Source organism: Phocoena phocoena, chromosome 20 (genome assembly GCF_963924675.1).
Source record: "Phocoena phocoena chromosome 20, mPhoPho1.1, whole genome shotgun sequence".
Taxonomy (NCBI): domain Eukaryota; kingdom Metazoa; phylum Chordata; class Mammalia; order Artiodactyla; family Phocoenidae; genus Phocoena; species Phocoena phocoena.
In genome coordinates, this window is record NC_089238.1 from 52,362,528 (window position 1) to 52,386,664 (window position 24,137).

Sequence of the window (24,137 nt, forward strand, 5' to 3'; positions counted from 1 at the left end):
ATAGAGGAATAGAGACTCAGCCCCCGCCCTTATATCTAGTCTGACAGACAAGGAACCCAACAATTAAAATGCAGAGTGCTAACTGCTGCGATAGAGAGGGCTCAGGGGATCGTGATAATAGATGAGGGAGGAAGTAGGTTGAGAACATCTGTTCCCCCTAAGGGTTTGACAGTGTCTGACTCCTGGGGCTGCTGTGGATCAGATGAGAAAAACGAGTGACGCGCTTCCTCTTGTGTCTGGAGCAGAAGACAGTGCGGAGCTATTACCTCTACACAGCAGACAGCTGGTGTCAGGGCAACCTTCCCAGAGGACAGGACCCCAGGGCTATGGAGCCGGGGAAGGAGGAGGAGTGAGGGTGAGCTGGGGCAACGATGGAGAGCACATGGATTCAAGGAAAGGGGTTGGCAGGCATGTGGTGTGTTCCAGGATCAGTTCTGGTTAGACCTGTTAAACAGCTCAGGCCCAGAGGGCTTGTCCTGGGAATAATAGGAGGCTGTGGCAGAACTCAGTCCCCAGGGGTCTCTCTGGTTTGAGAATAAAACTCAACCCCCTTGCCTTGGCACCTGAGACCCCATGTGATTTGGCCTCTGTCCGTCTCTATAATCTCCTACATCCTCCCCGCCTCCAACAACAGGCCTCAGGGCCTTCTCATCTACATACCTAGACAGCTCGTGTTCTGCTTCCAGGATGGCTGACTGTCCTATCTTCAGGTCCCCACTTAAATGTTACCTCTCAAGAGCCCGTGTCTGATCACATTTGCTAGTCCACCCTCTGTTAGTTGCTGTCACTCTACTGTATTGGTTCTAGTTAGACGCATCACAGTTCTTAATTATATGCTAACTTGTGAGTTAGTCTCACCCACTAAGCTTCCTGAAGGCAGGGACCCCACCTGTTTATTCACCATTGTTTCCCCAGCCCCTAATACCAATCCTTGAACATTGTGGAGGCACAATAAATCTTGTCATTGAATAAATGCATGCGTGAGCAATGTCAACAGCAAGGAGTCAAAGACTTAGTCCTGCTATAAATACCAAAAGACCTGGGCCTTTTTTCTCATAGAAGCATTAAAAGCCATGAATTTCCATCCGAGCACTGCCTTAGCTGTATCCCAGAAATTTGGATAGGTTGTATTGTCATTATCACTTAAAATATTTTAAAATATCCTTGTGATTTTTTCGTTTGACCCATTGATCTTTTTTTTAAGACGTGTGCTGTTTAATTTCCAAGATGTCTGAGAGATATCTACGTATCCTAGATAACTTCTTATTGATTTATAACATGCTGCTGTTGTGGTTAGAGGGCGTGCTTCATTTGATTTCAATCCCTCTGGGTTTCTTTTTAAACAGAAGAAGCCTCAGTGATTGCTAGTGCTCTGCTGTTAGCCCCAAAAAGCCCAAATTCAAAACTAAAACAGAGTACTTAGACATCTTTTTCTTGTGAGGTTAAGTGTTTTAAAAAAAATACTCACATTCTTTTCCTGAGCCTTTGTTCCAGGTGGTTCTTGGAGACTGAAAGGAGCTATGAACACAGTGGGGATGGGTGTCAGACGTTGGTGGTGTTTATAAGGTCGCCAAAGGGCAGAGTCAGAGCGTACACTGAGGATGCCCTGGGAGTATCTGCCTGTCTTTGGAAATGGTTTAGGGACACGCAGAGAATATTCAGGTTGTAGGAAATGGGTCAAAAGCAAAACCGTCATGTTCACAGCTGGGCTATAGACACCTCTTTGGCAGGTAAGAAAGAGGCGGACAGCTGCCAGTGGCCGGTAGAACAAGATTAAGGTCAGACTTGCAGCTGTTCGCCATTAATGTTTACCTGCCAGTTGAAGGGTGAGGGTGCGGAGCCCTCATCTCATATGCTATTTTCTGTGGTGCAAATGTTCCCATACAGGCAGATTTCAGGATACCAAGGTGACCTCACTGAATGCATAGTGGGAGAGATGGGCACAACCAGCTCTGGCAGGCTGGTAGGAGCTGGACTCAGCACGCCATGGTGTGTTTCTGGATCCATTCACTGGTGTCTTAATGGCTGTGCAAACCTCGACAGGTTAGTTACTCTTTCTGAGTCTTAGGTGCCTCATCCGTAAAGAAGGCTGAAGGCAGCCCTTATTTCTCAAAGCTCCAGGAGGACCGAATGCTGTGCTGTATATATTAGCGCTTTGTCATCTATTCATCTGTAAAGAATATGAGTGTGTCAAGTTAAAAAAAATGGAAAAGGTACTCTCAGCTGATATGCTCTGAAGATATTGAAATGTGAGTTTGATTAATAGCTAATTAAAGTGTCCTGATTAAGTTAAGCACTTAGGGTTGGTCATTCCATGTGATTGACTAGGCCCTGGTGACTTGGAGGTTTTAAGATCAGGGTATTACTGATCTTTAAAGAATTCCCTGTCAGTGAATTCTTATTCTCACAATGATAAGTTTGAAGGTCTGTAAAATCATACAAAACAAAGCTAAAATGCCAGACACAGAGATCTTTCTTAACCGTAAGAAGGAAGATGGTCCAATAACCCTGAATGAAGAAATCCAGAGAAATTGTTGCTACCCTGATCCTGCCATGAATTAGCTGAGTGACTTTTGCAAAGTCAATTAACCTCCCTGGACCTCAAATTCCATACGTGGAAACTCCTAGGAGGACTGTGGACAGTAAGTAGAACGGACATCTCATATTTTCTTCCCCCGTCCAGGCATCCCCGCCCCCTTCTTTTGATAATGGCACTTACAGATGATATTTTCCCTGGGGAACCATCCCTCCCCACCCTCAGTCCTTTGGGTGAATCTGATCCTACGTCATGTTCCGGGGTGGACGTGTGATCCTGGTCTGCCCTGAGTACCACTCCCCTCTGGTCTCAGCAACAGGTCTAGGAGGGACCATGAACCAAGCTTAGACAAGTGAGAGGCAGCCTCAGGACTTGTTCTGAAAATATCAACACAGAGATGCTCTTTCTCCTCTGGGGTTAAGGACTGAAGCCTGCAGCCATCTTGCTACTACTTGGGAAGAGGGAGTCGGACTGAAGCCAACATAGAACAAAGAGATGGAGAGAGGCAGATTTCCGAAGACACTGAGTGGCTGGATCCTGCTGTGCCTAAACCCTGGACTTTTATTTTCTGAGTTGATAAAATTTCCTTTGGCTTGAGCCATTTTGAACTGCTTTTCTTTCTCTTGCTACTCAAAAGTCCGGGCAAACACAGTCAAGGTGAATTTAAAGACAGTGACATCTACTATTGGCTGCCTACCAACAGCCAATACCCTGCTCTTCCTCTTGGCTGTCAGAATCCATCTTCTCCCACAGAGCCTAAAAATGCTGGATTCCCAGCATCCCTTACAGCTGGGCACCTGACCCAACTTTGGCCAATGGTACCTAAAGGGAAGATTGCTGGGGACTAGTGGGAAAGATTTTTTTCCCTAATATAAAGAGATGCACAGGGGGACATGGGTTTCTGCTGCTGCTGGATAATGCTGGGTTGACAGGTGATGTCTGGAACTGCGGCAGCCATCTTGATTGCATGAGACACAAGCCTAAGGACCAAGCGAAAGCTCTGAGGATGGCAGAGCAGAATGACAGACTGAGCCTGGGTCCTCGCTGGTGACACTGAGCCACTGAACCAACCTTGGAACTAACTTCTTAGTTATGTAAGATAATAAGACTTGAACTTAAAGCCACTTATGTTGGGCTTTCTATTATTTGAAGCCTAAAGCAGTGTAACGAATACAAATTTGAATGTTTTAGAATTCTGTATCAATGGTTGGATGTTCTGTTGCTTACATTATTGCCTATGTAGAGTAACCAGAGAATTCTTAATATCTGTGAAACAAAATAAGCATTCAAAGCTCTGTTTTGAGGGCCCCCTCACTAGATTCCCGAGGAAGTGCAATGCCCTAAACTCCTGGTCACAAGTTTTATACCCCCTTGCAGAAAATTCTTACCTGTGACAGTGATGCTTCCAATTTTCAAACTCAAGTTTGAGAAGGCGTTCCGCACCAGCACAGTGACCAGAAAGGTGCCTGCAATGCAAAGGGTGGAGAATTATGGGCATTGTAATAAATTGTTTAACTTGCTCTGAGACAGTTCTCCCAGCCTGTGCTTCTCCAGTCCTCTGATGGCAGTATCTGACTCTTTCATCATCAAAGAATTTAATGTATCCCTGATGTATGCCAGGCATGGTGCAAGGCTCTGGGGACACAGAGATGAATGAAACATGGTCCTTGTCCTCAAGGCCTTATGGTCTAGTAGGCATGTGGGACACTCCAGTGTGGGAATCGGCATGGAAGGCAGTGTGGGTATGGGGTTGGGGGTCTGCTTCTACCTTGGGGGAGAAAGAAATGGTTAATGAGGTGGGGCAGGGGCTAGAGCTGAAGTTCAAAGGATGAGCAGGTGCTCATTTGCCAGATGAGAGAGGAGATTCCAGCAGAAGGAGGCCCATGACACGGTTTTAAAAGGGTCGAGAGAGTGGGGAGGGGAGAGGAGGATTTGTCAGAAGACTTGGAGAGAGCCGCTGCTACATGAGTATCCCCGCCCCCCTGCCTCCCTCATGGGGAAGAGGTGGTGGGTGCTACCTTCTCTTCTCAAGCCTGGAGAGAAGGTCTTCAGAGAGGGCCCTTGGTGAGCTGGGTATGTGTTCTTTGAGGCTGGGAACCCCCATGGACAGGTTCCTTACTCATGCCCTTGAAATGATCTATGACGGGTGGAGGAGAGGGAAGGGGAGAGAGGAAAGGCAGCATTTCTGCATTTGGGAAATGACTACAGTTGGCTGGAAGCAGCCGAGGACTGGGTGAGAATTTTCTAAAGACCCGATGTTAGCCTTGGCGGCGGGGAGGTGGTGGAGAGGCTAGAGAGAACGAGGAGAACAGAGAAAGGGACCCTGTTGGTGACAGGAGAGCCCCGGACTGAGTGAATTCTTATTCTCAGTACTTGTAGTTGTCTATTCTCAGTAGTTGTAGTTGTCTGACATCTGTAGTTGTCAGTTGTCTATGAGCCTCAAGAGCCCATAGAAGCTCCTACGAGAGGCGGCTGCAAACATCTGCTGGGCGGTGAGAGCAAGGCCAGCGCCACCAAGTGAGCACCTTCCTGTCCTACCTGGTTCCCTTTCCTTCCCCCCTCACTCCCTTCATCCCTGGAGGTATCCAGTCTGTTTTTCTCATGGGGAGGAGAAGACTGCTTATCATCTAAGAGAGAGCCCCAAAGTCACAGAGGGTGTATGGAGATTTTATCTCTTATCTCCTACCAAGTAGCTTTTATAGGAGACAAAAATTAATTTGCATTTGAATTACAGCCTCTTTATTATATTTGCCATTGTCGTTCCATTTCATTTCCAGATTCTTCCTGTTCCAAACTGTACCTTTGGTACCTGGCAAAATTGCGATGTTTCTCTTCTTGACTCTGTCGTTCCTTCTGCCATCTCTTTTGCCACATCCCTTGCTGAGGGCATGGTAGCCCATACCTGCACATCATTACCCCCTTTCTCACACACCCCTGAGGTCCAGGGTAGCGGACCTGGGTGGGCTGGAGACTCTGCCACCTTCATCACTTTCCTGCCTGCTGACCTCACCGCACTGCCTTCAGAGACACTCTGTTCTTTCCAGATTAAATGCACGTCAGCTGTGGCCTCCTGCCCTGGCTGGTGCCAGCCGGTCTGCTGCCCTATCTCTATTCCAGGCAGCCTCCTGATACCTCCTCTCTTGTTCCTCTCTCTCCCACCCTTTAGTTTTTACCCATCTCTCCCCCGCAGGGCGTGGACTGCAGTTTCCCAAAACACATTCTCCTCTAGAAATGATGGAAGAAATCCAAGTACTCCCGCTCTCTTCCAGTGATTCTCAGTGGGGGTGATTTTGCTCCCCAGGGCACAGTTGGCAATGTCTGGAGACATCTGTAGTTGTCATGACTTGGGGGCTGGGGCTACTGGCACCCAGTGGGTCGAGGCCAGGGATGCTGCTAAACATCCTACAGTGGACGGGACGGTCCCCACAACAAAGAATTATCTGGTCCCAAATGTCAGAAGTGCCAAAGTTGAGAATCCCTGTGACTATAAGTTCTATAACTGCAAGTAATATCTGTCTCTTCCTTATTTTGTGACCCAGGCTGGATGCTGTGAACCTTCTTTTTGTCTGGGACACACTGAAAAACTGGCTGGCAGAACCCTGGACACCAAGTCAGGAAGGGAAGAGGAGGGAGGTTTGGAAGGGGAGCCACAAACTCCAAGTACCTTCAAGAGGAACTGCCACGTGGTAAGTCCCAAATGGCCCCCCAAGGCTCTCTTTCTCATGGGAGAAGGTTGCATTGAGTCCTGCCACCTCAAAGTTCAGCCTCTCCGGGATACCGTGAGCCGCCGAGACATTGACCAGTAGGTCCTGTCCAAGCTCCAAGTTGCCAGAGCCCAGGAGGCCTGCAGGCCTGACAGGGGCTCCACGAAGTGGATGGTGATGTTTCTGGAGGGGGCAGAGGTGGTGGTGTTGCTGGTGGCTCAGATCTCCAAGTGGTGCATCCCTGGGCCCATCCGTTGCTGGACTGCTCCATCCAGGGTCACACTGTAGGGGAGCGGGCCCCTCTGCATGGTGAACTCATCCAGGGTTGTGTTACCTGACAGCACAGTGTAAGTCACCCCTGTTCCTAGGTGGAGTAAGACACATTTAAGAATGTCAGTCATGCAGTAGATTATACTGAGGTAGTTCAGACTCCAGTTGTAAAGTCAGATTCCACATATAGACATAGATATGGATATAAAGACATATGTAAGGATATATCCTCCCCACCCAAATATTAAAACGGATTATCTCTGAGTATTGGGTTCATGAGTGATTTTTCTTTCAGGGCCCTCTCTGCTCACCTGCATATTCTAATTATTTTATTTATTTAATTTTATTTATTTGGCTGCGCCGGGTCTTAATTGCAGCACACAAGATCTTCGTTGCCACGTGTGGGTTCTTAGTTGCAGCATGCAGGATCTAGTTCCCTGATGAGGGATCAAACCCGGGCCCCCTGCATTGGGAGCGCGGAGTCTTAACCACTGGACACCAGGGAAGTCCCTCTAATTATTCATACTATGCATGTGTTACCGTAAACTTAAAAGTTTGTAGTAAAAACCTCAGAACATTTTGTTGATAGAGATATCCTTGTGGCGAGGAAGGCTCAAAAGGTAGCATCTCTTAAGGGTGTGGCTGGTTTTTATGCATGAGAATTAGCCTCCAGTCTTGTCTTGAGTCGAAGCAGTGAAGCCCTTTCCATCTCCATGACTAACTGCCTGAAACCCTGCCCAACGAGAGAACTCAGCCTGTTCACATTAAGGTGGGGCTCCCTTACAGACTGGGGCTGGTTATCCTCACTGGATGCTAAATATTGTGGTTGACTCTTAAAAAATATGATTTAAACCACTAAATTAGGATTCTTTCCAATAGAAACCAAGCTAGTATATTTCTTGTTTGAGTGATGCTACGGTTGCTGCTGATGGTGTTGACGTAAGCCCTCTGAGAACAGGAACCCTGACTTCCATGTTTATTGCTGCCTCCCCCCCATACCTGACAAAGAGTAATCACTCAATTATATTTGTAGAATGAAAAAAGATTATCTTAAGTTTTTCCAGGTGCACCTAGCAAGCTATCTTCAGCCAACAAGCACACCAGAACAGAAAGGAGCCCCAAGCACGGTGTTTAAAGTCCCGTTATAGATCCATGAAGTTACTGCTCTGAGTGAGGCTCTGGGTGGTATGAGGTTGGACTGAGACATGTCCTTACCTCCACAGCTCTGTGCCACTCAGTTTATATCAACAGGTCTCTGTCCAGATCTCAGACTGGACCTGTGCCTTGAGGAAAGATACTGCCTTCGGTGAGGATGGGAGAGTCTATTGACAGAAGGGGTGATATTCAAAATATTTAACAACTGAAACTGCATGGGCACCAGCTAAGTAGAATGATGTTCTGACAAATCAGAATGGACACTGTGACCAATCGGAATGGATGCTGTGACCAATTAGAATGGACGTTGTGACCAATGAGAAATATTGCTATGACCAATCAGAATAGATGCCATGACAAATCAGAATGGATACGTTGACTGATCAAAATGGACATGATGGCCAATCAGAATGGCCTCTGTGGCCAATCAGAATGGCCTCTGTGGCCAATCAGAAGAGAAACTGTGAGCAATCAGCACGGACACCAGCCATAACAGCTGCTGTAGTTGATTACCAGCCCTAACTGGGGGCAATGTGATTGTGTCAAGCTGGTCGATGCTGGCTGTGATGAGATTCACATTCCCCCAACAGGGAATGGCTTGGAAGTTCAAGTCTTGTGATGGGACTAGAGGCATGCAAATGGTCTTCAGAAGGATGGTTGCTCTCACTAGCTTACTAGCCTTGCGACTTTGGCCAAATTTCTCAACCTTCCTTCCATTTCTTCCTCCGTAAAATGTATTGGGTGGGCTACTATATAAGCACTTAGACCAGTTCCTGGTATACCCTAGGTACTAAATAAATGAGTGGCTAAGAAACTAATTCCATAAGTGTTTGCTGTTAGTATTTATTGAAGCCTGGGAGCTAGATGGATAGATTGGGGGCAAATCAAGGCTGCCTTGACCTTGACCATTTCTGCAAACTCACCTCCATCAAGCTCCACCTGAATCCACAGAGGGTCCCTGAAGACTGCCCAGCAGAGAGGGCTGGTTCCTGATGTGGACAGGCCAGAACACCCAGTCACACAGAGCCTCTCCATCTTGTCTCACATCGTCACTTGCTTCTGAGCTATCACGTTCCACTGGCTGGTTGTACACTCGACAAACACAGTGAATTCCCCAGGGGCTGTGAACTGGTGGAAAACGCTGCTGGACAAACTGCCAACAACGGTCAGAAACATTACCAGTGTTGGGCTCACACACACGCGCATTCACATGTGTGCATGTGTGCACTCCCACCATACATCTCCCCCGCTCTGCAAAGATAAAAAACAATGAAGAAAAAGGTGGTACACGACCAAGCCACGCTCTCTGTGTTTGTGAAGGTTACACTGAGACTCCTGGAGCAGGTGAGAAATGGAAGAAATAGCTCTGACTAATTAGGGAGTCGAATGCTTGGCTGCAAGTCTGTTGTCTGCCATTTTCTCCCTCTGTGGCTCATATACACCCCCTCTCTGGGCCTTCTTGCTTCATCTGTAAAATACTATGCCCCAGCCTACCTTTCTGAGCCTTGTTTTCCCCATTTGTAAAATGGGATGAGTCCAAACATATCAAAATTGTGAGTATGTTTTGCTTCTCATTTTCCCAAGGGGACTAATTTAAAATCTCTCAAATGGCCCCAGAAGATTCATGTGACCTCCCCTCCTGTCCTCCTCCTCAGCTCCTGCCACACTCCCCTTCTGTAAGTATACTGGTAGCTCAGGCCTCTTTCCAGTTCATAGAACATGTCACTTCTTCCCCACCCCAAGGCCCAGAAGTGCTCTTTACAGGGAAGCCTCTTGCCCATCCCTTTGCTCATACGCTTGCTCTTCCTTCAGTTCTCAGCTTAAACATCACCTCCTCAGGGGTGTCTTCTTAGATTCTTTTATAACTGCCATAGCTTTGCTGCTTCTCCTAGGTGACACTCATCCCTTTTGTGCTCGCTTATTTACTGTCATGCTTCCCTGTGGGGCTGTCAGCGCAGACAGTGTCTGTCTAGTTCTCCCTTTATACCTGGCATCTAGCACAGAGCCTAGCACATAGTGAGGGCTTGAGAAATAGTTAACAAATGGATACAGTTGTGATAAAGCTTGGAGAACAGTAACCTGATTCTTGGTGCCGGCCAAGATGGAGTTAGCCCACTATAGCCTATTTCTTCCATTAATCACAACTAAAAACCTGGGCAGAACACAAAAAGAAACTACCCAAGGACCCTGAAAAGTAAAAAACAGTAGGCAGGTTGCGGGTGAAAGTCAAAACTTTAAGAAGTTTTATCATCCATAAAGACGGGAGTTTCCTGTTTTCTTTCTGGGTTTTTTTTTGTGGGGGGTTTTTTGTTGTTGTTGTTGTTTGTTTGTTTGTTTAATCTCCTTTATCTCTTGACTTTGTCCCGAGGCTAGTCTGGGTCATGGTACTGCACAGTGAGTAAAGAAAACAAAAACCCCGAGAGAAACACCCTCTGTTTAGCCAGAGAACCAGAAAAAGGGCCCCAGTGAGTCTGAGACTACAGAGGAAATACCCACTTTTGTTTTGTGTTAGTCTTTTTTTTTTCTCTCCTGTACCTACCCCAGGCTGTCCTCTCTCTTGGAGCCTCACTGACTGTGTGGGGTGATGCAGACCCCAAAATCCCTAAGAGAAAACTAATCTTTCTATCCAGAGGATCCATGGAAAGGGGCCTGTGGGAGCTGGAGATTGTGGGGCAAGTCCTGAAAAGGAGAGATGCAGAGAAGATGATTCCCTAATTTTGTGTATGGCCCAGCATGAATCATGAGTTCACCCAGAAACTGCACATGTGCAGAACAGACCCAAAGAAATATAGCAAAGGCCTCTTGGACTAAAGTACAGCGTAAACCAGCACCCCAAGTGGCACATGAATGGAACAGACCCTGACGGTTTTGGAAACTGAACTGGAATGGGAACCACTGCTCACAGAAGGCAAGTCAGAATGTGTGGTCTGAACCTAACTGGGTTGGTTGCCTGCTAAAACAAAACAAACAGACAAGAAAAAATTAACATTTTCCAGAATATTCTTAAAAGGACCCAGAGTGTCAGAACCTACTACCTAAAATGTTCAGAATATAATCCAGAATTGCCTGATACACAAAGAACCAGGAAAATGTGGCCAAATTTCAAGGGAAAACATAATCAGTAGATGTCAACCCTGAGGTAACTCAGATATTAAAATGTCAAAGACTTTAACCCAACTATTATAACTATGCTCCATGAAGTAAAAGGAAACTCTCTTGAAATGAATGGAAAGCTAGACATTCTCAGCAGAGAAGCCAAAACTATTAACAAGAGCCAAGGGGAAATTTTAGAAATTAATAACACAATGTCTGAAATAAAAGATTCATTGGTTGGATGCAATAGCAGAATTGAGATGGCAGAGGGAAAAGTCGGTGAGCTTGAAGACAGAGCAAGAGAAATTATCCAATCTAAAGAACATAGAGAAAAAAATATTAAAAATTTTTAAAATGAGCAGAATGTCAGCAATCTGTGTAACAATATCTAAAGATAAAACATTTGTGTTATTGGAGCACCAGAGAGAAGAAAGAGGTTGCTGTAGAAAAATATATTTGAAGAAATAATGGCTGAAAACTTTCCAGATTTGACAAAGCACATAAATTTAAAGATTCAAGAAGTTCTGTGAAACCCCAAATGTAAAAAACAAACAAACAAAAACAAAACAAAAAAAACCTTAAAGAAAACCTTGCCCACACATATAGTGAAGTGCTGAAAATTGAAGATAAAAAAAATCTTGAGATCAGTCTGAAAAAAAAGTGATACACTACATGTAGAGAAAACAGTGATTTGAATGACTGTAGATTTCTTTGGAAACTGGAGGTCAGAGACAGTGAATGACATCTTCAAAGTGCTGAAAGAAAAGAGCTGTCAACACATAATTCTATAGCCAGCAACAATATCTTCCAGGAATTAAATCAAAATAAAGACATTCTCAGGAATGAAGAAATTCTGTAAGAGACTTTGTTGCTGCAAAATCTACTTTAAAAGAAATGCTTGGGCTTCCCCAGTGGCTCAGTGGTTAAGAATCTGCCTGCCAGTGCAGTTCGAGCCCTGGTCCAGGAAGATCCCACATGCCGTGGAGCATCTAAGCCCGTGTGACGCAACTACTGAGCCTGTGCTCTAGAGCCCATGAGGCACAACTACTGAGCCCGTGCGCCACAACTACTGAAGCTCATGTGCCTAGAGCCCATGCTCCACAACAAGAGAAGCCACCGCAATGATGAAGCCCGTGCACTGCAACGAACAGTAGCCCCTGCTCGCCACAACTAGAGAAAGCCCGTGTGCGGCTACAAAGACCCAACACAGCCATAAATAAATAAATAAATAAACAAATTTATTTTTTAAAAAAATGAAAAAGGCAATTTGAAGGAAGTTTTTCCAGCTGAAGGGAAATGATATCAGAGGGAAACTCGAAACTTCAGGAATGAAGGGAGAGTGCAAGAAAAGGTAAATATCTCGGTAAATGTAGCCTATTTTTCTCCCCTTAAGTTCTTTAATATATGTATGACTGTTGAAAGGGCTTTTCAATGTATGTAAAAATCCTACAACTGACAATTATAACATAAAAGATGGCAGGCAAAGGAAACTATATGCTGGTAAGGCCATAACATTTTACCTGAAGTGGAAAATATTAACTCTAAGTAGATTGTGAAAGGTTAGATATGTATATTGTAATCCCCAAGGAAACTATTTAAAAAGTAATACAAAGAAAAATAACCAAAAAAGCCAATAGGTAAGCTAAAATGGAATGCTGAAAATATTCAAATAATCCAAAAGAGGGGAAGAAAGGAGAGGAGTGGGGGAAAATAAACAGAGGGTGCAAACAGAACACAGATAACAAAATAGTAGACCTAAATCTAACTATATCAATAATTACATTAATTGTAAACAATCTAAACATACCAATTATTGTGCCAGATGAGATTTTAAAAAACCAAGACTCAACTGTATGCTGTCTATAAGATGCCCGCTTTAAATATGACAATATAGATAGGTTAAGAGTAAAAGGATGGTCGTATAGCACAGGGGACTCTACTCAGTGCTCTGTGGTGACCTAAATGGGAAGGAAATACAAAAAAGAGGGGATATATGTATACGTATAGCTGATTCACTTTGCTATACAGTAGAAACTAATACAACATTGTAAAACAACTATACTCCAATAAAATTTTTTTTTAAATAATCACTTTGAGAAAACAGTTAACAACAACAACAAAAAAGTAAAAGGATGGAAGAAAGATGTAACAGCAAACACTAATCAAAAGAATGTTGGAGTGGCCATTATTAGTATCAAACCATGTAGATTTCAGAACAAGGAGACTAACTGTAGAAATGTGAAGATGGCCTTGAATCCTACCTGTTTTTCAGCAATCTGTCTGGAAGAAGCAATTTATTCCATTCTCTAAACTCTGGCACCAACTGAAATTGCCCAGGACTAAAAAGCAGAGAAATGGATTTTTCTTGATTTGTCACCCAGTGATCTCACCCAAGAGAAAAGAGTGCAAAGTGGTTTAGTAACTGCTGCCAACAAAGAGAAGCTGTGCTTGGAGTACAAAGCAATGGAGACAACAACTTAAATTTAATGATCCTATGACCCAGGAATTCCACTCCTGGGTATAAACCCAACAGAAATGTGTACATATGTGCATGAAAAGGCATGTACTAGAATGTTCACAGTTGCACAAGTTGTAATAGTACAAATGGGAAACCACCCCAATGCGTATCAACACTAGAATGGATAAGTTGAGGAATATTCATACAACAGAATGTTATACAGCAGTGAGAAAGAAGAAATCACAGTTATACACAGCAATATGCATAAATCTCAAAAACATACTGAGCAGAAGTAAGACACAAGAGAAAATATACTTTACGATTCTATTTATAAAAATTTCAAACACAGGTCACAGTAGTCGATGATGTTAGAAATCAGTATCCTTGTTGGGGGGGGTGGCCCGTGGAGGATTTCTGGGTACTGGGTCATGTTTTGTTTCTTGATCTAGGTGCTGGTTACATGGATGTGTTTATTGTCTAAAAATTAATTGAGCTGTGTCTTTTTGTGCAGTTTTCTATACATATCTTATGCCTCAATAAAAAGTTGAAAAATTACTTCAAAATTCCATCACTTACTGGTTTGTATACACTGCTTTGATACTTGACGTGAATATGATACAATTTAATGAGAGGTCCCCCAGACTCAGCTCTGTCCAGAGGTGACTCAAAATAAAGACCCAAGAATTATGGCAATACCCAGATCTGTCAGTAGGTGGCGCTGAATTACCCAACGCTGGACTTGGACAAATTTCACTTTATTCAAATTGTGTCTATAGGCACATAATATAATTTCAGAAATGTAGAAAGTTTCCGACGACAAACAGAGAAACAAAACAGCTTGCCATGCAAATGAACACAAGACATGGGGAGTGCAAGGCTAGAAGGAGCTTTTAAAGGAGAAATCCTTTGACTTCTTACGCTGTTTCTATTTGAGGTTGAATCCTATCCATTAGCTCATGTGATTTATCTAGGGTGGAGACAGAGTCCGATTTGAAAAATTCACCTGTTAGCCTAATGAGGAGTTAAGCAAAAGTAGGAGTCCGTACAAACACATTTTAAAAAAGCATAGTGACGTTTGCACGAAGTATGTGACTTCTGTATACTTAAAATTCATGCCATTTTTCACACTGTAAACTGAGTTCTGAGGCTGCTAGTGCTGATAAGAAAGCATCAGAAATATATCTCCCAATGTTAATAAAAATGATAGCAGAAGGTGAGTGGGTAGTTTCAAGGTCTAACAGATCTTTACAGTAGACAAAATTGGGTTATCGGGTTGGAGTGATGGTGGAGGGTATCACCATTTATTTCTTTCGAAAGAGAAAAGAAAATGCAGTAGCTTTCACTTACAGCAAATGCCCAGAGGGTTTGCAAATGTAAAGCATTGTTTATTGCTGTTTCTCTTAGATTATGAAAACATTTAATCACACAGAGAATTCCAGAGAGTAATATGATAAACACCCTTGGACTCACCTCCAGAGTGGACAAATATTTGCATTTTGTCCCATTTGCTCTAGTTTTTAACTACATTTGTATATTACTGAAATGTCCTTGTGTAACTAAAGAACTTAGCAGGGCTACAGTCAGTCAATTTTGACTTATGCCAAATGCAATTTGTATAAAATTTGGGGGCTGAAAGACTATGTAACTTAGCATTTCTTGTTTTTTTTTTTTTAATTTATTTATTTTTGGCTGTGTTGGATCTTCGTTTCTGTGCGAGGGCTTTCACTAGTTGCAGCGCGCGGGGACCACTCTTCATCGCGGTGTGCGGGCCTCTCACTATCGCAGCCTCTCTTGTTGCGGAGCACAGGCTCCAGAAGCGCAGGCTCAGCAGTTGTGGCTCACGGGCCCAGTTGCTCCGCGGCATGTGGGATCCTCCCAGACCAGGGCTCGAACCCGTGTCCCCTGCATCGGCAGGCAGATTCTCAACCACTGCGCCGCCAGGGAAGCCCCAGCATTTCTTGTTTTATCGATGAAATGGTAGCAAACGGGAAGAAACCTGCAGAATAATGCCATGGGTATTTCTATCACTTAAACCTTTTTTTTCTCCAAAGCAACTTCATATTTAATTTCTCATTTTACTCTGTGAAACAGTTAAGATCGCCATCAATATAAATGTGATAGGGAAGGAAATAGAAACCCAGAGATCGTCTCTGGGTCTCACATCGTATCTAGGATAAGAACCCCAGCCTCTGGACACATTTTATTTTGCGGCATGGCACAATGCCTGAGACCCCAGAGGACTTCTGAGTTTGAGACCCGCACTCACAGGATCAGATTTGGACTGTGGACCGGGTTGGTCCCCGGGTTGCCCCAGCCCACCCAGGCCTTCTGGGAATGGCAGGCACCCACAGGGCTGAATTCAGAACCTCTAGCCCACACAGAGTAGAACCAGAGATGTTTCAGGGTTAGGAGAGGTGCTTATGGGCCTCCATGATTTCGTGGGGATCCTTGATTTCTCTGAAATGAGCCAGATGCCAAGGAGGATCTGGAACTGATGGGGCACCCCTTCAGCTGGGGCACCCAGCAGGGTAGAATGGAGCTTATTCCAGGCCCAGGTAGGACTTTGAAATGTTATGAATTGTGTTCAGCTGCCATCAGCTTGGGGAGCTACTCTTCCCTGGAGGATGCAGCGTCTGGTGCCCTTGGGCCCCGATGCTGTGTGCTGTGTTCTCCACCAGGGCCTAAGAGCCTAAGAGCCTGAGCTTTGATTCCAGGCAGCCCTGGCTTGCCTGGCTATGCTGTCACTCACCAGCTGCGTGGCTTGGGCAGTGCTACTGGACCTCTTGAAGCCTCAGTAGCTTTGTCTGTAAAACAAGATGATTATGTAGTTCAGCACTGTCCAACAGAAACTGTGTGAGCCACGTGTGTCATTGTAAACTTTCTAATGGTCACACTGAAAAAAGTGAGAAGGAGCAGGTGAAATTAATTTTAAAAAATTATTTCCTTAACCCCAGTAGATCCAAAATACTATCATTTCAATGTGTAATCAGTATCAAAACATCACTTAGTGAGATATTTTACATTCTTTCATGGGAAGGGAGCTACATCTTCAATATCCCACGTGCATTTACATTTACAGCACATCTCAGTTGAGAGCAGCTGTATTCCAAGGGCCCAGCAGCTCATATGGTGAGTGGCTGTTATTCAGGACAGAGTAGCTCCTGCTCATGGGGTTGTTGTGAGGATTAAGTGAGATTGGGTGTGAAAGCTGCTTAGCTGGACTGTTATTAATATTGCTACTATTATTTTTATTATCCTTATCAACAAAAAACATTCGTACACGCAGGTGAGCATCTTCTTCACCCCGTTACTGACTCCTTGGACAGTGACTCGGGAGATTCCGCAGAGCCGAGCTAAAAGGACCCAGCTCTCCATGACTGTTTGAGTGACCTTCTCCATTGAGAAAACCTGTGAGCACCATTCCTCCCATTCCCATATGTATGCCCCTTTGTACTGTGACTCTGCCTCTCCTTCCACCAACAGGTGGAGACTGTTTCTCCACCTGTTCAGTGTGGGCTTGGCCATGGAACTTGCTCTGGTCAATGGGACATTAGAAAATGTGACACAAATAGTGATTTGAAAAATGCTTACACATTGGGCCTTGCTTTCACTCCCTGCTGGAAACTCTTCTGCCACCATGCAGATGAGCCTAGGCTAGCCTGTTGGGTGATGAGTGACACATGCCACTAGCTGACATCCAGCTAACTGCCAGACAAAAGAATGAGGCCTTCCTAGGCCATCCAGCTGAGGTAGTCCAGACAAGAAAAGACACCTAGCTGATCCAAAGAACCATGAAAAATTATAATTATTATTGTAAGTCACTAAGTTTTGTGGTGTTTTGTTATGAAGCAGAAACTGACTGATACATTTTTTCTCAAGACTCAGAAATTCCTCTTACCTTGTGGGGTAGTAGGGATCAAAAGTGTGGCCATCCCCCATATTAATTATACAGGACAGGTTTCCAATGTAGGGACAGAGGAGCCATGTAAGGGAAATGGTGACATTGTGAAAGATGAAACTCTTGGGCTTCCCCGGTGGCGCAGTGGTTGAGAGTCCAGCTGCCGATGCAGGGGACGTGGGTTCGTGCCCTGGTCTGGGAGGATTCCACATGCCATGGAGCGGCTGGGTCCGTGAGCCATGGCCGCTGAGCCTGCGTGTCCGGAGCCTGTGCTCTGCAACAGAAGAGGCCACAGCAGTGGGAGGCCCGTGTACTGCAAAAAAAAAAAAAAAAAAAAAAAAAGATGAAACTCTCATTGCCCACCATCAGCTTCAGGCCTGCACATCAGAACTCAAAATACCATTTGCTGTTGCAAAGCAGATGTTTCTGTTTAAAACCTACTTTCTTCTATCTACCTGACCTTTATCTTTAGTGGGGCTTTTAAAGTCTTAAAATTTTTACTTTTTAAAGTTCTTTTGAATTTTATTTTTCATTCCTAGGTAATACATGACCCAGATACAGAATCTGAAGTGTACAAAAGGGTCTACAGTGAAAAGAAAGTCCTCCCCGACTGCTACCCCTCAGTCCCCCAGTTCTGCTCCCCAGAGGCAGCCATTGTTACCAGTCTCCTGGGTCTCTTTCCAGAGATACCTACACACTCACAAGCATGTACATACTTTTCTATTTATACAAATGGTGCTCTGTTCACTATTTGGCACCTTCCATTTTTTTCACTTAGAATATTTTGGAGGTTGTTCTATATGAATTCAGTTAGAGCTGCCTTATACTCTTTAATAGCTGCACGATGTACCCTAATTTATTTAACCAGGATCCATTGATTGTCTAAGTGTATTTTATAATGATTAAAAAGGCAAGAGGCAAAGCACCTTTAGGAAAATCTCCTTGGCTAGGGTGGCTGATGAATCATCGTTAGCAGTTTAGTGCACATTAAATTTTACAAATTTGAGCTTTACAAGTTGGCCTGGAGGATGGGGTGAGGGGTAGAATCTGTGGCGGTTCACCCAGCCATGGGCTGATGGGTGCGGCACAGTCTTTTGGTTTCTGACTTAAATGAGAAGGGAAAATATGTAAGGACCTGAATGCAAATGAAAAGGACTTTCTTGAGCTGGTCAGAAAGCCACTGTGGTCCTGATTGGTACGGATTCGTGATCATCCGAGGAAACTCAGGGTGCAGCAGGCCCTTCTGGGCACAGAGGCAGGAGCTGGGGGGCAGGGGATACTGCTGGATGAAGTCCTTCCCTTCAGAAATCAGAAACTGACGGTGATCAGAACCCACCGATTCACGAGGGACAAGATATTTGAAATCAAAGTCAGGACAGAAAATCTGGTCCATGTGGTAGCCAGACCCAACTCACCCCCCTACCCCTAAGCTACCCGTCTGTCTGATGACAGCAGGGCTGCAACTGGCAGATCTCCAAGGGCACCCTTTGTCCAGGAGGAAAACCACCAAACGGAAAGTGCTGCCAAACCATGTGGCCTCTCTTCCCAGAAAATGGAACAAGACACCCTGCTCACTCTTATTCCACCCAAGTGTGTTCTGCAAACTAGTGCCACCCCCCCTTCCTGCATCCTCTCCTCCGTGCAGCCCTCTTCCTCCTGTCCCCAAGGACCCCGCTCTCCTGGATGGCCCCTGGGGACCCCAACCTTCTCTGACTCATCTTTCCCCTTCAGAGTTCCTTGAACCATTACTCACGGACTCGGTAGAATTTGCCGTTCTGACCGATTAATTGGTTGGACAATGGCATAATGTGGCGTCCCAGCTTGAGGGGAAATTTGCACTCACACTGTGATAGGAATGAACTCGATACAGCCATCTTGGAGGGTAATGTGGCAATGTCTACTAACATTTAAAATGCACGTACCCTGTGACCCAGCATTTCCGCTACGAGGGATCTCTCCTCTAAAAATAATCCCAGGCGTATGTCAAGATATATGCACAAGAATGCACAAGAGAGCACTGCAGAGTGATACATAACAACAAAAACTCAGAAGCAACCCCAAAAGGGGTCCATCAAGAGGGGAACAGGTTGGACTTCCCTGGTGGAACAGTGGTTACAAATCCGCCTGCCAATGCAGGGGACATGGGTTTGATCCCTGGTCTGGGAAGATCCCACATGCCGCAGAGCAACTAAGCCCGTGCGCCACAACTACTGAGCCTGCGCTCTAGAGCCCGTGAACCACAACTACTGAGCCCACGTGCTGCAACTACTGAAGCCCACGCGCCTGGAGCCCGTGCTCCACAACAAGAGAAGCCACCGCAATGAGAAGCCCGCGCACCGCAATGAAGAGTGGCCCCCGCTCACCACAACTAGAGAAAGCCTGCGTGCAGCAACAAAGAACCAAAGCAGCCAAAAATAAATTAATTAATTAATTTAAAAAAAGAGGGGAACGGGTTAAATAAATTTTGACATAATCTTACGATGGGATACTATGCAGTCATTAAAAGAATAAGGTAGTGACTTGGAGAGATGTCCAGGATATATTATTAAGTGAAAAAAATTGAGTTGTAGACATATACATCTATACGTTCATACACAGCCATGTCTATGAAAACACTTTAAAAAGCAGGGAAGAATTTATTCTAAACAATTGAGTAGTTTCTTTATGAGGAGTAGAATTGTTGAATTGAAGGGAGGGATTCTTCCTTCTTGATTTATAAAACTTTTATAAATTCTGGTAATATGGGTTATTTTTATGGTTTTTTAGATTTGTAAAAGTCCCTGTGCATTCTAAAATGGCAGTCTACAGGGAGGGTGGTGGTTGAGTGCGTGTGGCATGTGGGAATCCTTCCAATCAAGTAATCTTGGTTTTGTCTGTTGTGTTTATTGGGTCACCGCATGAAATTTAATTTGAAGCGTCCTGGGGTTAAAACAGTTGTTTTTCAACTTCTGGCTTGATGGCTTGTTTTGCAACTGAACCTCAAATGCTTTACCCCGCAGCTAAGCCAGGTGGGGAGGGCAAGCCACAGGGCAGCAGTTTTGGGTGAGGAGGTCTCTCAGTACTGAGCAGATCCACCCCCATGGATAGCTGCACCCTCTGCTCCAAGGAGGGCTAGAGATAAGAAGGGAATTCCCACACCCAGGCAAGTTGGGGACTCACCTTCCCAGCAGTGGTACTGCACCCACAGGTAACTGCCCCAGGTGGGGCACAGGTCTCCAAAGTAGGTCCCATCTGCTGCCCCCTGGCAGGCCTGCAGCCCCCTGGCACTGGCCTGGGAGGCACCCACATCCCAGCGGAAGCAGAAACTGTGTGAAGGACATTAAAGGATAGGGTCAGACAGAGATGAGTGACCTTGAATTCGTTCATTCACCCACCATCCCCCCAACAAGTACCTGTTGGTATCTCCTGAAGACCGGGCACTGAGCCCGGTGCTGGGGGAGAAACAAGCAGGATTCCTGCCCTCAAATATCTCAGGGTCCAGCACAATGGTTCCCAAACTTCAGAATACCAGAATCCCCTGGAGGGTTTATGAAGACAAAAATTTCCAGACCCTGATTCTGATTCAGTAGATTTGGAGGGCAGCTTGAGAATTTGCTTTTCTAACAAGCTTCCAGGCGATGTCGATGCTGCTGGCCCAGGGACCCCACTTTGAGAACCACTGGTCCAGTAGCATCTACTCAGATGGTCTAAGTTAGAAACCTACATCCTGAGAACTGGCAAAGAGGGCACAAGATTAGGAACCCTGTGTCTGCCACGGGCACCAGGTGCCCACAGGAGGGAGGAGTGTGGAGACCCAAGGCCAGAAGCCTCAGGGTCATCCCAACACCCATTCCCTCTGCCCATGTAGACATAATAGATGCCTACAGAGAGGCCTGGAGAAGGGACAGGCAGATGCTGTGACCCTCCAGTGCTTCCCCAACATCCTGGGGCTAGGGTCTGGGTTCCTCAGGCACTAGTGCCCCACCTCCCCCCATGCTGAGTGCTTTGCAGTTCCCTGCACCTACCACGCTCTTCCTCGGACTTGCATGGGTTCCTCCCTCTCCCCAGAACACCCATCCCCATTCACCCAGCTGTCCTTTTCCTGCGTGACTCCTATCATATCTTCAGGTCTCAGCTTAGATCTCACCTCTTCTGGGAAGGTGACCAGCCCTTTGACCGTTGGTCCACAGATCCACCCTCACCCTACTTGGTTCCAAATTGCAGGGAACTACATTTCCCAAACTGCCCTGTGCACTGGCAGGCACTGATGGAAGACTGAAGACGACATATTAACTTCCAATGGCTGCTGTAACAAATTACAAAAACGTAGTGGCATAAAACAGCACATTTATTACCTCACCTTTCTGGAGGTCAGAGGTCTGGGTGGGCTCAGCTGGGCTCTGCTCAGGGTATCACAGGGCTGAAATCAAGGTGTCACAGAGGCTCTGGGGAGGAATCTACTTCCAGTCTCATTCTTCTTGTTGGCTGAATTCAGTTCCTTGGGACTGTAGGACTGAGGTCCCATTTCCTTGCTGGCTATCAGCTGGGACCACCCTAAGCTCTTAGAGGCCTCTCTCCAGTCCTCCCATGTGACCCCCTGTCTCTCAGAGCTGGCAGTGAGGAGTCAGATCTGTCTCATACTTGAATCTCACTGACTTCTCCATCTGCCACCCCTCTCTTATGCTTCTAGCCAGAGAGAATTCTCTGCTTTGAGGGGCTCATGTGATTAGATTGTACCCACTTCGATAATCCAGGATAATCTCCCTATTTTAAGATTAGCAACCATAATTACACGTACAAAGACCCTTTTGCCACGTAAGTTAACATATTCATGGGCATGGCATCTCATCATACCCTCAGTTCCAGGGACTAGGGTGGGAATTTGGGGGTTCAAAGTCTGCCTGCACCAGACGGGAAGAGGTACAGGGCAGGGTGCTTTTTGCCCTCTCTCTCACCACATCTCCTCTGAAGCTCCAGCTCCCTGGGGCCCATCCCTCCCTCCGTGGTCATTGCTCCCACAGGGCAGATCATGGTTCTAGCACCTGCCGGGTGGCCCTGACTTCTGGTTTTGGTGTGACATCCCCCATGGCTGTCCCTCCAGCCCTTTGGGGTGGTAGCGGCTTTCTGCTCCTCTAATCTCAGGGTTGGATCATCATCCCCTATTCGGCTTCTCAGCACTTCCGTGACTGAGTAATTGGGTAACCAATTCCCTGCATTAAATTCCCTCTGTTGGAAGACCTAGCATGATTTCTGTTTTCCTGCTGGGACCCAGTTTGCTATACCCCTCAGTGTGAGATCTGTACCCTACTAGGTGCATCCACAGCACTAGACTACAATCTCCAAGAGAGAGGGAATGTTTTGTTTTGCTTTGTTTTTGTTCACTGCTCTATCTCCAGCACACAGAACAGTACCTGATACATAGCAGGTACAAAATGAGTCTTGCATGAGTAACTAAACAGCACCTTTTCTCCCTTCTGTGTGACATTGAGCACAGTGCTAGGTAATTGCCTGTATTTGTTTCTGTCTCCCCATTAGACTGTGACCCCTTCGAAGAACAGACTGTGTTTGATTCATCCCTGCATCCACAGAGCCCAAGATAGTGCATGGCACAATTTTGGTGCTCAATAAACGTCTGTCAGCAAACTGACTGAATGAATGAGTGGTGGTGACACTTAGGTACAAACAGCCCCCCTGGGGCTTTGCCCAGATCTCCTCCAACCCTCCCCAAAAGGATGCAGGGCTCCCATCCAATGTGCCCTCTGGGTGTGGCTACAAGGTTTGGAAGCTTGCATCTGGGCCTTTAAGGAAATAGCCCATTGAGCTCCATCTGTGAAGGAGGCACACCCATTGGCCCGTCCTCCGGGCCTTTCTTCCTTGGTGGGCCACAGCCTCAGGAGTGCTGGGGCAACGAGGCGAGACGAAGAGAACCAACTGGCTGATGTCGGCATTTCTTTCCCCCACGCCTGCTCTAAGGGGAGGAGGGGTGATGTGGGTCAGATGTGGCGGGGAGAGGTGCAAGTTTCTTTCCAAGGGAAAATCCTTGTCACCAGACAAACCTGGCTCAGAGGCAGATTTAATCTGATTTAGAAAAATAAGACCCTAGAGAAACTCTCCCACGTGAAGGAGAGATACCATCCAGAACAGGAGAGATACCACCTGGAACGTTTGTTTGTTTCAGGACTATTCGCAATAGCAAGGATTAAGCAACAATCCTGCACATCTCTCAATAGAGGAAAAGACAAACTATGATATAGTTACATAATAAGTGAAACAAACTAGTACAACATGTATCAAGACAGATGATACGAATCTAATGTTTTATTCATTTCTATAATGAGGGAATCTTAAGCAGATATGGCATAATACTAAGATTTGACAAAGTTGGGTAGTGGGTCCAGAGGATTTCACTGAAACTTTTTTCATTCTTGTACATGCGTTTGAAGTATTTCGAAATTTTAAAAATTTAAATTAAAAAAAGAAAGCAACGTTTTTGCACCCAGTTGGGGTGGGGAGGAAAATGTCCACCTGACCCGCCAGGTGGGTTTGATGTCAGGTGAAGGGTGAGCCACGGCCCCCTTACTCCCCTGCTTGGTACTGTGGGCAGACTGGCCAATTTTCCTATATGATGGAAGCCCAAGGTCAGATATGAAGGTTGTTCAATCCTTCCAGACCCTTTGCTGGGCACAGGACACCAGGAAGTGCCCTGCATTTGCAGCCAGAGCTACAGAGCCCTTGGGCCCTACCTGCCACTTCGTCCTTGACGCTGACCCAGTTGCATTCCTCCTCCAGGTCTGAGGGGTCCCCGGCACCCTGGATGCAATAATGGGGAGTCTGGCGCCCATAGAAAGCATCCTGGATCTGGATCACCTCCCCTGAGCCACAGTGCATGGTGGCATTGAGGTTCTCGCAGGCCAGACTCTGGCCGACACCTGTGGCAAAGGTAAGGTGACACCTAAGGAGGGCTCGTGGTCACAGATGGGAAAGTGCCCAGGTAATGGGAAGCAGAGGGGTCTCAGGGGTCAGGACTGTGAGATGCAAGGACAC

The 24,137-nt window shown here is 45.8% G+C and overlaps 1 protein-coding gene across 1 annotated transcript in view; it reads right to left on the reverse strand.

Moving 5' to 3' along the window:
- LOC136140335 (polycystin-1-like protein 2) overlaps positions 1 to 24,137 on the reverse strand; it is an 86,164-nt gene that overhangs the window by 57,081 nt on the left and 4,946 nt on the right. The window contains 8 exon segments of the mRNA XM_065898405.1: positions 1,469 to 1,518; positions 3,925 to 4,002; positions 6,201 to 6,371; positions 6,374 to 6,604; positions 8,589 to 8,818; positions 17,115 to 17,274; positions 20,274 to 20,374; positions 23,824 to 24,022. Coding sequence (XP_065754477.1) covers positions 1,469 to 1,518; positions 3,925 to 4,002; positions 6,201 to 6,371; positions 6,374 to 6,604; positions 8,589 to 8,818; positions 17,115 to 17,274; positions 20,274 to 20,374; positions 23,824 to 24,022 — 1,220 coding nt within the window.